Source organism: Hesperophylax consimilis, chromosome 24, assembly GCF_061612785.1.
Source record: "Hesperophylax consimilis isolate HC1 chromosome 24, BYU_Hcon_1.0, whole genome shotgun sequence".
Classification (NCBI taxonomy): domain Eukaryota; kingdom Metazoa; phylum Arthropoda; class Insecta; order Trichoptera; family Limnephilidae; genus Hesperophylax; species Hesperophylax consimilis.
Window position 1 is genome coordinate 26,444,026 of NC_142859.1, and position 13,238 is coordinate 26,457,263.

At 36.8% G+C, this 13,238-nt stretch overlaps 1 protein-coding gene across 1 annotated transcript in view; it reads right to left on the reverse strand.

The window, feature by feature from the left end:
• Positions 1-455: 455 nt before the first annotated feature.
• LOC149412140 (cell adhesion molecule Dscam2-like) overlaps positions 456-13,238 on the reverse strand; it is a 45,936-nt gene continuing 33,153 nt past the window's right edge. The window contains exons 22-27 of the mRNA XM_089646312.1: positions 12,190-12,322; positions 10,915-11,032; positions 7,347-7,495; positions 4,493-4,633; positions 3,497-3,583; positions 456-846 (exon numbers count right to left, since the gene is read on the reverse strand). Coding sequence (XP_089502438.1) covers positions 818-846; positions 3,497-3,583; positions 4,493-4,633; positions 7,347-7,495; positions 10,915-11,032; positions 12,190-12,322 — 657 coding nt within the window. The 3' untranslated portion in view covers positions 456-817. The remainder of the gene's footprint in view (positions 847-3,496; positions 3,584-4,492; positions 4,634-7,346; positions 7,496-10,914; positions 11,033-12,189; positions 12,323-13,238) is intronic.

Below are 13,238 nucleotides of genomic sequence, written 5' to 3' on the forward strand. Positions count from 1 at the left end.
TATATATATATGTCCGTAATATTCCCAATAATTCAGAGGTTCTAGGTTTCAAATCCCAGTTGCAATCATTACCTTTTTATTTTCCATGTTACATGTTTTATTTCCTGTATCTAACAAGACGGAACACTATTTCAAGTTTCGTTTAGAATTATGAATATTATCGTCTTCAATTACTAAATAAATAATAACCTTATTTGATTGGGGATTTGAATTTATGTTAATTAATAAATAATATAGCCATTTTATTGAGTTGATGCAAAAGTTTGTGGCATACCATCCTTTCCTTTTTTATATATTTTGTTTTAATTTAAGGAGGTCAAGAAGTTATCAGCTCACTTTGAAGAGCTGTTGGATAGAGAATAGAAAATGTGAAAATCTGATGAACAAGATCAGGAGAAAAAGGCAGATGTGGAATAACTTCATACAGATAACTGCTTTAGCTATGTTAACACCTGTAATTGGCCAAAATTGTTCTTGCAGCTTTTGATACCTTAACACCTTACTTATGCACCAACCCGTTATGTTATTTTATTATACTTTCAACGTTTTAACATCATTCCTGTAACATTCTTACCAATATTTTTCTAATACGACTATCAGTATTGATTATACATTATTCCTAACCTTTAAGACAGTCTTTACGTGTTGTGTGTTCACCCAACCGAAACCAATATCAATACAATACATAATATATCTTATGTATCTCCACTAACAGTAATTGTGCAGGAAAAGCACCCACTCTTCTAGCTATAATCTCACAGTTCTAGTGCTTGTAGTCCTTTCTCTGTGCCGTCCGGTCAGAGAAATATCCTTCTTGCTATCTGTGATATTGTACTCTGCACATTTCTGAAATAAAATATTTTAAAAATGTTATGTCATCCGATTTCAGAGAAATGCATATATGTCTGCATGTGTATATGTGATTGTCACCAAAAGTTGACAGAATACATTGTCATCTACAACGAGTTTATCTGCAGAGTTTCAGCTCGATCGGATGTCAAGAAGAGGGTTGATTTCTGCTTCCAAGATTTGCATTCATTACCGAAAACAAAAGTGACATTCAAACAGATGTATTTATAAATTGATAAAAATATTAATAATCAATTAAACCATCTTTACGTAGAGATTAAATACATCACTTTAATTTATAACTGGATGTTCTGAACTGATTGGTGTGTTGTTATAAATTAAATTGGGTTACGTAATTTAAAGTGTTTTTTGTAAACTAATTGACTTAACGTAGCAAAGTCTTGTTTTAACTTGACCACTTTGCATTTTGTCTGTCTATAAATTTGTTTGTGTGTTCCGTGTCTGGTGAATCCTGTCAAGATGGTTAAGGTGGAAACACATTATTAAAACCCGACGCGACCCGATAAATAAACGCGATGCGTGTTTAGTCAAATCAAATGTATTGTTTTCTATAGACCAGAATCACACTATGAACATCCGACGCGAGGCCATGCGCGCACACGCCACCCGATCCAGACGTGCCAGGTCGGTGTGTTGCCCATGGTGGGGGTAAACACGCCACCCGACGTGGCCTGCGCAGTATGTTTCTAGACAACACCCGACGCCACGCGTCAGTCGTTCGAGAACTGTCACAGAGCATATACGGAATTTATGCCAATTTAATATTATTTTTGCATTTATTTAGCGAAATGACCGACGAACAATTGAGTCGTGTAATTTCTATACCCGCTATATCAACTTTCATTGATTTGGAGAAAACCGCAAAAAACTGTCACATCTCTAGCGTACATAAGTAAATGCATTACAATTTTTTATATAATGAATTGGAGTAATAAAATTTCGAAAAGCATTTATTTTTCTATATATGTCTAGCAATAATTAAGTTATTTCGATAAATAAAATGGATATAGCGGATTTTGATACTCACTTCGTGATTTTGATAGTCAACTGAGCCGACATGGCGGGTTTAGAAACTCACGCGTAGATCATTTTGTAACACGAGCGTGGCGTCAGAGCGGCGGCCATATTGTATTTTGGCAAAATAACTGCTTGTGATTCGTTGAATCCGATATAGCGGGTTTTGATAGTAACTTTCTGTATGATATAGCGGATTTGGTTTCTCACTCGCAGTTTAAACATGGTTTTTGGTCGCGAAAAGGAGGGTTTTGAAACTCAATTTTAGGCTCCTCTTGTTGCTCGCAAAAATGTTAACAAGATGTCATACTCAGATCATTTTGTCAAAAAATCGGATATAGCGGGTATAGAAATTATAGGATTCAATTAATTGAGTAGGTAAAACGATATCCTGTTCTATATGACATGAGTTTAGCTATATACAGGGATCTTATGTTATCTTATCTTATCTTATCTTTCTTGTGTAGTGTATGTCACTTTGAATAAATTCGTGTATTTCTTAAAATTGTGTTTTAGTAACCCGAAGATACATATGAAATCTTTCATTATCTTGAAGTAAGTCTGGATATAGAGTATGATATTCACCACACATACTTCTCTTTTGATTTATTTTATAAACCCAGTAACGCCTAGTTATTCTCTTTTTCTTGAGTCGTTTAAGTATCATATATGTACCCATAATTTGCATCAAATCTTCTTCAAAGTCTTCATTTGACTCATTATTTATTAAATCCATAGTACAAAACCATTCACTTCCACTGCTGTTAGCTAACTGTATTCAGAAATTGCTAGTAAGTCGTGGCATCGCGTGTTGGTAATGTGCACGTTGCATATCGGTTGTCGAGACGTGGCGTCGCGTCGCGTTTTAATAATGTGTTTCCTCCTTTAGCCATGTTGCGTTACGAGCTGTCAAATCTGAATAATCAACACTACGCAAGATCTACTGTTCACAGAACTACAAGTAATTTTATTAAATAAACAAAACATTTTGGTTATAAATTATAAACCAGTTTTTCTCAAGTGTAATAATAATTACCGAACAGAACTTATAAAAGTAAGTATTAAATGTAAAAAAATACTTAAATTAAAATGAACTTCTACGAATTAATCTTGTTAAAAATAAATAAAGAGGTGTACAGTGTTTTATTTAGTAATGTTAAACCAAGTAACTTAGAGGTTATGTAGTCTACTTGTAAATGATGTACTAGAGGCTTTCAGTTATTTCGCTGATAGATCCTTTGTAACCTCTCCCGCTTTCTCACAAATGATGCTTGTAACGGAAAAAGATGTTACACTTGTAACCTAGTTATTCTAAAATGCATTATTATAATGGAGTTATGCAAAATATATCTGTTAATTTGTTAAAAGAATATTGAAACAGTCTTAATCCTTGTTTGTATTGCAATGCAAGCAAAGAATACTGTTTGACAGAATTTGAAAAATTCATCTAATTTCAAAGTTAGTATTCAAGTTCTGTTACTATCATAACTATAGTATAATAACAGAACTTGGATGGAACTTGAACAGAACTTTGATGAATTTTTCAAATTCTGTGAAACGACCAGTCCTTAATACGCATTTGCTTCAGGTAGAAGGAAAAGAAATAACTCACTGCTCGGTCCTTTGGCGATTGTGGTAGATTTTGATAAGCTATCACTGTCGTCCGATTCTGAGCACGCTTGAAAACTGGTGTCTGTTACTGTTGATCCACAAGCAATCAAATATTAGTTTTTCTTAGATGTTCTCTTAATTATCATTTTTTTGGATTTACATACATTCATAATTAAATCATTCTACATACATTATTCGTTCACCCTTGACACAAGAGGCTGAAGATCTTCCATACTGTTAGAAATAAGTACCGCATCATCAGCATTCAGTATGTATACAAAACCCAATAAACTTTCAGATAATTCATTTCACAGCACCTAGGCCTACACCTATCAATTCTTGCATCTTCTTTTTTCACATGGTGGGAAGATCAGAGGGGGACATATAGAGTCTAGAGCCTCAGACATCGCACTGTGGGCCGAATGAATACCACCGAGGAATGAATGAAGCAGTCATTCGTTGACCACATGTTCGGTGGTCTGTACCACACTACATTCACATATCACAGACTCTTTAAGACTCCACCAATGCATCGAGTGGGCACAACTGATGTGGGACCACCTTATCCTATTGATGGTAGTGGTGCGCCAACTGCTACACGTAACGGTTGTATCTACCGCACCGTATGCAATGTTGCAAGAAAATATATTGTTATTTCGCATGTAGGTAGGGCATTAAGTAAAGCAGCATCCAAAATAAGAGGGCCTCATAATAATAAAGATGCCGCTACATAAAGAGATGAACACCCACAGGTCTCCCGGCCAAGGGGAATCAGTAAATGTCGGGGAACAATTAAAACTATTGTCTCTGAATATTTAAGAACTTGAAAATCAACATGACACTTACAATATCCCCATGCAGATTTCACAGAGAATACATCTTTCACAAAGATAATATATTATTTTCGTATCACTCTTTCAAGTACATACATTGAGTTTCATCTTAAAATCACTTCATGATCCCTTACATGCATAGAAATGTGTAGTTTTATACTAACATGTTGGCAATGTAGGCATACCTCCAGTGCTGTAGATTCCAGGTTTAGTTTTTATGTATCCCGGCCTGTCTTGGTTCTCTGCGTGTCCGAATGTTTGGAAGCCCATTGTGAACTGAGCATAGGGACTTATCTCAAACATTTCTGAAAAACAAATGTCAGAGATCTATAAAATTATTACAAATGGCATTATCTTCCAGATGAGAAGGGTATGGTTAACCTTTCCTTATCTGTGGTGTGTATTTAGTACACATTGCTTCTAATAACTTTAATAGCTCTACAAATATAATAAATTCTGGGTTCAGGTTCAGATTTAAGGTATTCCTCGGTTATACATTTATGCACTGAATTAAAAAATAATATTTTACATAGTTTTCAAATTCAATTAAAAATCAGAGATTTTTGTTAAAAAAACGGGAACAAATACACCAATACAATCAACCGTGTGACAATGCTACGCAAAGAGTGTGCGAGGACATGACACGCTATTGATGTCCCGCTTTAGTTCACTGTGCAGGAAAATGAGAAATCCACACGTCCGCAGTTGTATTTTGATTTAGACCATCGATACCTACGACCGCACAGCTGTGTGTGTGCCAGCCGCCAGCCGAGTGGTTTATATATGCACCAGCCATTTGGTCGCGGACCATCGTTAGATGTGGACTCCTCGCATGTTTTTTTAGCATCTGCCGATTGTTTTTTCATATTTTCAGCAATTAAATTACAATTATTATCACTTTTGATATAAAATGTAATAAACATAAGCGATAAGCTATGAATATTCATATTTTTCTGATATTAAATCGCATATTTTGAGATGTGTATTGACTACACAGCACCGGAACGCGTGGATTTTTTTAGCACAGTAAGGGAAAGGTTAAGTAGGTACTTGCTAATTTAATCAGTTCATAATGGATAGGTATACATATCAATGGAGTTTGGATGCCAAGCCTGATGTACGGCAGTGGCATGGAAATGGCAGAGAAAGGATGAAAATAGACCAAGTGTAGTAGAAATGAATAAGCTGAGACGAAAAGGATGCTGAGATTGTTCTGACAATATGTAATAGTTATATTTGCCTCGCCTGCAAGATAGAACTGTTACGTTTATCTCTGCTGGCTGGCGACACCAACACTACCAACACTAAGCTGTTAACGACGCTCTGGCGTCGTAAATTAAAGGAAGAAGACTTGAACGCGAGAGAGATGGGTTTTTGGCCGGCACTATGGTTTACCCAATTGGGGTATGTTGTAAGACTGTAGTGGGGAGGGGAAGGAGATGGCAAGGAGGAAGGTGGGGAAGTAACTGGCTATTCAGATCTGGTCACCAACCACGCCAAAACTATTTCAAATAAAATTTCAGTTCTGTACACCAGAGAGATACTGAGAGTCATAGAATAAAGAAAAACACAAGATATTATGTCATGTGGGCGTGTTTCGTGATCGTTCTTGAAAAGTCTGATCATTTTTTGCTTCAATTTCACATGCAGAACAGCTATGTTTTACAATCGTTATGAAATTCAAATGGAAGAGCGATATACAATGTCAGGCAAGTGTAAAAAAGACAGAGTTGTGTTTGTGGTGACATTGGTTTCTATTAAAATCTATATGGAAGCATTTCTAGTGTTTTTCTTTATTCTAAGATACAAGTCATTTCAAGAGTCAGCAGGTATTACTAAGTATTCTGCTTCTTTCGTATGGTGGAGGAGTCAGAGTGGGACATCTTGGTCTGCGAGCCAGTCTAGGGCCTCAGGCGTCGCCATGTGAACCTCATCAATCCCGCCGGGGAATGAATGGAGCGAGCATTCGTTGACCACGTGTTCGGTGGTCTGTATCGCATCACATTCACACATCTCCGACTCTTTAAGGCCCCATCTGTGCGTCATGTGGGCACAGCGGCTATGGTAGCACCTTAACCTATTGATGGCGGACCAGGTTTTGCGAGGCAATGAGAACGCAGGCTGTCTCTCGGTGGGGTCCTGTATGAGGTGAATTTCCCACGTTGGCCATTTGCCACTCAAGTTTCCACCTTCTTCTGGGGTGAGAGGTAATCGAAGGAGCCTCTTTCCTCCCGCCCAGAAGGGCTTTCGGGACTTCAAGCGACATTGTCTAAGTATGATACAATGGATGAGTCTTAATGAGGCAAGAAGTGTGTACTAAAACAGAACCCTTGACTCTGTGCAAAAACGGGCGGTCCGTTTGATAGATTCCCCAATCTTAACAAACGGACTGCAATCTTTAGAGCACAGGCGTCAGGTAGGTATGCTGTCCTTGTTCTATCGGTATTACAATGGAAGATGCTCTGAGGAACTAGCGTCATTGATCCCTTCGGCACCGGTGCGTAGTCGGGATACACGCCAAACGCGCGCCCAACATTTGTACACGGTTGACATTTGTCACATGAGAACGGGTCGCTTCTACGATTCGTTCTTAAGTTCAACAGCTCGGCTGTGGAACGAACTGCCGGCCTCTGTGTTTCCTCCTACAACAGGGGACTCTTCAAGACCCATGTTCACTCCTTCCTCTCCACAAAAAGACCCTCCACACAGCATCCCCAAAGATGAAATAGGCCCTGAGGGAAATTATTTTCTTCAGGGCCTCCTGTGTGGAGTTAATATTTATATAAAAAAAAAAATAGAGTTTTTGAGAGGTACATTTACAAAATCAACACCTATGGAGAAGTAGCATGATGTCGTTAAGTCTTCCTGTATTTAAGGAATGTTCACAGGGCCGGTCCAGTGCAGATGCAATTGGAGCTGACTTGCCAAGGCGCCAAGGAGCCAAAAGGAGCCAATAACAAAGTGCCAGGCGTCATTTGGCTGAGGGTTAGCCCTGAATATTCACATAATAATAATCACCTGTATTTGCTTTACTAGGTTTCCTGGTGCAGATGGGTGAACTGTAGAGACGGGGACAGGCCGGGGGCTCGCTCTCCGATCGGGGCAGAACCCTGGCATCACTGTTCTTGTACTGATTGCTGGAAACTGCACCACAGAGCACCTTGTGCCTGAAACAATAAATTAATGTTCAAAAGTTTTACCTATTTGCAGTTATTTATTTATTTTAAGGAACATAAACAGTCTTAATATTAATTTAATAAACAAGTAAAATATAAAAAGCAGGACTAAGTAACAAATTTAAAAGACAAACTAAGTAACAAGTATAAAAATGGAAGTAGAACAAATGTAATAAACCTAGAATAAATGTGTTTCTAAGTATACAGGACGGATAGAGTGGGAAACAGGTTTTGGCGTTGTAGTGGGATGGGGGAGGAAAGGGATGAGGGAATGTTGCCGCGCAACTGAAATTAAAAAAACAATAATTTACCAATTTAAAGATAAAATAAGGAACTGTTAATTTAATCATCATGGTTTTGTGCTATTCATACCTCAAATGTGACACAATGAACTTCTGTAACGATAGTAACTAGCAGTGAATATGTCAGCATGTATGTCTATATTCGCAAGTTTTTTGTTGTACCAATTGCAGGTTGTGTTCATAAATTCGTTTTGATTGGAGTTGGTGTTGCGTTTGTCAATATAGAAAATCCTTTTCTAGGATTAGTAGCCGTTTGTCAATATAGAAAAGGATTTTCTATATTGACAAACGGCTTTATTTTGTTCAGCAACTCCGGGCAGTCAACTTTAGAGTTAATAATTTTATACAAGAGCATCTGATCAACGACAAGCCTCCTGTTGAGTAGTTTCGTGATTAGAAAACTTATCTCGATTTCATTGTAAGAGTTGTATATTATGTTGAATGATTTAAAATTGAGAAATTTTAGAAATCTCTCCTGAACTCTTTCTAACTTGTTAAAATAAACAATGTAGCGCGGATTCCAAACCTATGAACAGAATTCCAGGTGTGGATAACATGTGAATTATAGAGAACCAGATAAGTCTTAGTGTTGTTGAATAATTATCGTTACAATTATTTGCTTACATTGTGTCTCTAAGGCTTTTCATTATTTCACATTAAGTAAGAACCTACAAGTGGCCGTAGGAGTGGTACCTTGCCACACCAAACTATATATATAAGTGAAAGGAATGGGGAAGAACACCCGGAATAAGACAATCCAAAGTACTCATAATTGGATTAAACCCTAGACAAACCAGGCAACTACTTCAACAGAAGCAATCTTCCCAGTATGTATACCTTCCATTGATTTGCTTAGTTTAAAGTTTCTGGAGCAGTCAATAACTAACTAAACCTAACACAAATCATCCGAATGTTATTTATTACAGTGATCACCTAACTAAGCGTCTACTGGTTTTGACAATGGGCCTCAAAATTTTACTCGTGCCAGACGGCGTTTGGCTCAGGGCCAGCCCTGACTCCCCCTCTCTCTCTCTCTCTCTCTTTTAACAGCTCAGGCACGAGGACTCCATCAAAGCCAGAGTCAAGTTTGCCTCTCAGAAGCTGGGAATACTGTACAGATGCAGATGCAGATGCTCTAATAGTATTGCAGAAATGGGCGGTCCATTTGATAGATTCCCCTATCTTAAGAAATGGATTGCAATTATTAGAGCGCAGTAAGTATACTATCCTTGTTGGTATTCAATGGAAGATGCTCCGAGGAACTAGCTTTAATTATCCCTTTGGCACCGGTGCGGATTCAGAAAACACACCAAGCGTGTGCCCAACATATATTAGACACTGATAATTTTAATAATATTTGACACCAAATTAACATTTATCTCCCACATTAACAATTTAACCACTAAAGCGATGCAAATATTGGGTTTCATATTAACCCTTAAATGCATACTGTTGTAAAACTGCAACATACCGTTCAAACCACCTTTAACTCTTTGGTGTATACTTAATGCATGCCTTTTTAGAATTATCAACTTCACGGTAATATATTTTATCGAGTGGCATCACCTTTTTTTTCTTACGCGAATGTCAAATGTCACTTTTTCTTCAACAAAGTGAAGATTCTCGAAAATTGGTTGGAGGTTAGAATTACAGTTTGTTTTTGCTGTTATTATTTTGATTTTCTTAGGTAAGTAGATACAATAATACAATACTTATATGTAATAACTCGTATTTTTCCGGTACACTTATTAGTTTTGAGAATTTTTTTTAGGTTTTTTATTTTTTTTTCATACGTAAATTGTTCATATTATTTTTTATTAAATACATGGTGTTGTAAATTTACAACAATTTTTTTTAATCAAATATCATTAAAAAATTACAAATAAAATAAATTCTTTATATTTCCTTGCATATGCATGTAAATATCTACAAAATATTTTTTTTTCCAGAAAATTGAATAAATCATGCATTTTAGGGTTAAAAACTTAAAAAGATTTCAAAAATTTCAAAACTTTATAAATATTGTATTCATCCATTGTCAGAAGCCATTTAGAATTCAAGTCAACCATTTGGAATCCATTTTACAATATTCATGAAAAATCTATCGAGCGAATCCATCATAAATTTTTACAAAACATAAATTATAGATTAGGAATTCCTATTGAAAACATTAACTACACCTCACTGTTGAAAGTCATGGGCCTTGCCACATTAAAAGAAAGAAGAATATGTTCTGATGTATTTTTTCTTTATAAAATTGTTAATAACATGTTTGACTCCCCTGAGCTCCTTAGGTTGATTGATTTTCATGTGCCTAGTAGAACTGTTCGTCAGAAGGTACCTTACCATTGTAACATTGCAGGTACCAAAGCAGAAATAAATTCAGTAATGAACCGACTGCACAGTGCAGGGAATAAATATCACATGAACACCAACGGTACTGAATGTCTATCAGCCTATAAAAACATTGTTATTAAATCTGTATGTCTTGTAAAGTCTTGATAGCTTTGAAATGTATCGAAATTTATAGGAATGTGCATCCTATAGTTTACTCTGTTTGTTGTTTTTAAGTTAATATTTTTATACTTGGTACTTATTTTAATTCTTATATCTCTTTTACTCTCTGATTATATCAAATTTATTTTGAATTTTATCATATGTAAAAGCCCTAATTGGACAAATAAATATGTACACGGTTGACATTTGTCACATGAGAATGGGTCGTTTCTACGACTCGGTAATCAGACACTGCTACCTCAGGAGACACACACGTTGGGAGTGGAAAACATCAATAGATGCAGGAAATGATGGGAAAAGAGGATGAATATACTCCAATTCCCCTGTGGTGTCAATGTTCCGCCTCGATGGGAACAAGACTCAGTTATCTGGAAAGTCATATTGCGAAACCGGGAGACATATCCAAATATCCAATGACAACTCAGGCGAACTTTATCAAAGGGACCGAGTTGCTGTCAAAAGAATGAGCTAAAATGGGAGAAATCACAATGGGCCATGGCCTGAAAGCTCACGGGAACTATGTAAGCCATCTCCATTTAATAAATAATAATAATAAATACAAAAAAGTCACAATAAAACATATTAATTTACCTGTGCTTCTGTACAGCCACGAAGGCACAGATCATAAGGCACAGGAGCAGAAGGACACAACTGCATACCATTACCATGACACTGGCGTCTAGCGGTTGATTTGGGAAGTCAATCTCATCTGAAATGGGTAACAATCAAGGTCAGAATAAATTGGCACATTGTTTTGCAATAATTATTAACCCCTTTGATGGGAAGCAAATAGGTAATATCGCTCTTAGTTCTAAGATGACCCCCTAGCCTATTTAAATGCTTTCATTTATGCAGTGTTACAGTGTAATGCTCCATCCTACAGCCCTTCGCCCTTGAGGTGTTTTTGTCACGAAAACGGTGATATACAAATAATCCAATCATTATTATTATTTATTTTTCGGAATAACTTTATTGAGTAAAACCTCAAATTGTAATATTTAAATATTGAAGACAATATTAGTGATTTCTAAACGAAAATCTGAAACAGAAAAATCAGAAAAGGATACTGTCACAACTAGGACTCAAACCCAGGACCCTTGTCTTTCCGGGACACTGCTCTACCAACTGAGCTAATGGGACCCTATCCCCCTCGGTCACTTTTAACTGTATCATACTTCGAATAAGAACTACCAACATTGTCTTCATTTTTTCACCGCACATTTTTATTGGCAGTTCAGTACAAGAATTTAGAATTACTTGTTTTGTAGGTTAAAACGTGTTCTAACATGACTCTAAATATTAGAAGGTTGTATGAATAAAAAGAAGATTGAAGTTCACTGAGTTTATTTAAAACACATCGTTACCAGTTATACGCGACAATAAATTTAAATGGAAGTTTCTAGAGTGTAGACGGTCTGAACCAAAAGACACCACCAGTCAGTACCTGTCCAGAATGTTGCCATAATAGGGAAATAATCTTTTATGTTATTCGCTGGTAGGTACCGTCTACATAGTGTGAAAGAAAGATTAAGAAACGGACGCTTAAATGGTTTGGGCATGTAGAGCAAATGAACAAAGAAAGAAGTGTAAGGAGAATATATGACTTGAATGTGAATGCTAGAAGAAGTCCGAGACGTCCCAGAAAGACATGGCACGATCAAATGAACCAAATACTTGAGTCGGGCTATGTAAAGAGTCAGAATAAAAAAAGAGTAGGTATGAGCTGATGTTGTATGAATGTGAATTAGGCAAGGAGAGCGTGCCAAGACTGAGATTTTGGCGGTCTGCCCTCCCTGCCTACCCTGCGCAGAAACGGCATGACGATTATTTAGTTAGTTTTTTACAGAAGATGAATTATGTAGTTACCTCCATTTTCAGTCTTAGTAGCCACTGTGTATACCGCAGTAGTGGGTCCGGCCTGGTTGACAGCCGTCACCCGAAGCATGTACCAGGTGGCGGGCTGTAGCCGTCCTAGTACAAGACGATGGTTACTCACTTCCTGGAATTATCAAAAATATACAGTCACTTCTTTTATTTAACTGGAGCACAATCAAATTCATTAAGGCACAATAAGATTCTGAGATAGTTCAAAGATGAAGATGAATCATCCTGGCTGTTTCCCGCAAACCTTTCCATTCTCTTCAGTCTCCTTTCAGTTTCTAGATGTTGGGGTTTGTTGCTGGTCTTCACACTACATAGCCCAATGCCATTACATACATAATAAACACATGGACACGTTACCTCACAAAATGTGGCAAGTAATTGGGAGAGTAATCATAACTTGCTTGTTACGTTGAGATCTCTACAATGTGTTAAAGTTTTGTAATGTCATTGTTGATTAGGTCTCCTAACACTGCTTCATTCTGCATACTAATCATAAATAAGCCTCTTTAGTGGTTGGCTATTGTTCATTCAAACTGCCTGTCCTGTTCAGTGGACTCTTCTCAGTTTATGAATCTCGTTATTGACGGCGATACCTCGTCCGCTACACAAAGTTTTCTTAAACGGCCTGGAATGATTGAAACATACAATGCAATACTATCAGTAAATGGTTTACAAAAATTACTTGAAATGTAAGGCATTTTTGAGGAAATGTATGATTCTGAAATATAACTGATCGCAACTTAACCTTTTGAACGCGTTAATTTGCTCCGTTTTATCTATAACCGTACGCGGTACATATTTTCAAATACCTATGCACGCAATTAAATGTCAAATTATAGCATTCTGGCATGATTTATTGGACTATATAGACAGAACAGATTATTCTCCACAATATGATAACAAATCCTTGTGTGTCAACACTCTTAGATGTTTATAAAAACAAAAACATAAAATTTCATACAAAGACGTACCGTATCTTTTGAATGTGTTTGAATTCACTCGGCGTGTGTGTACTTAGGCCACTGCGTTGA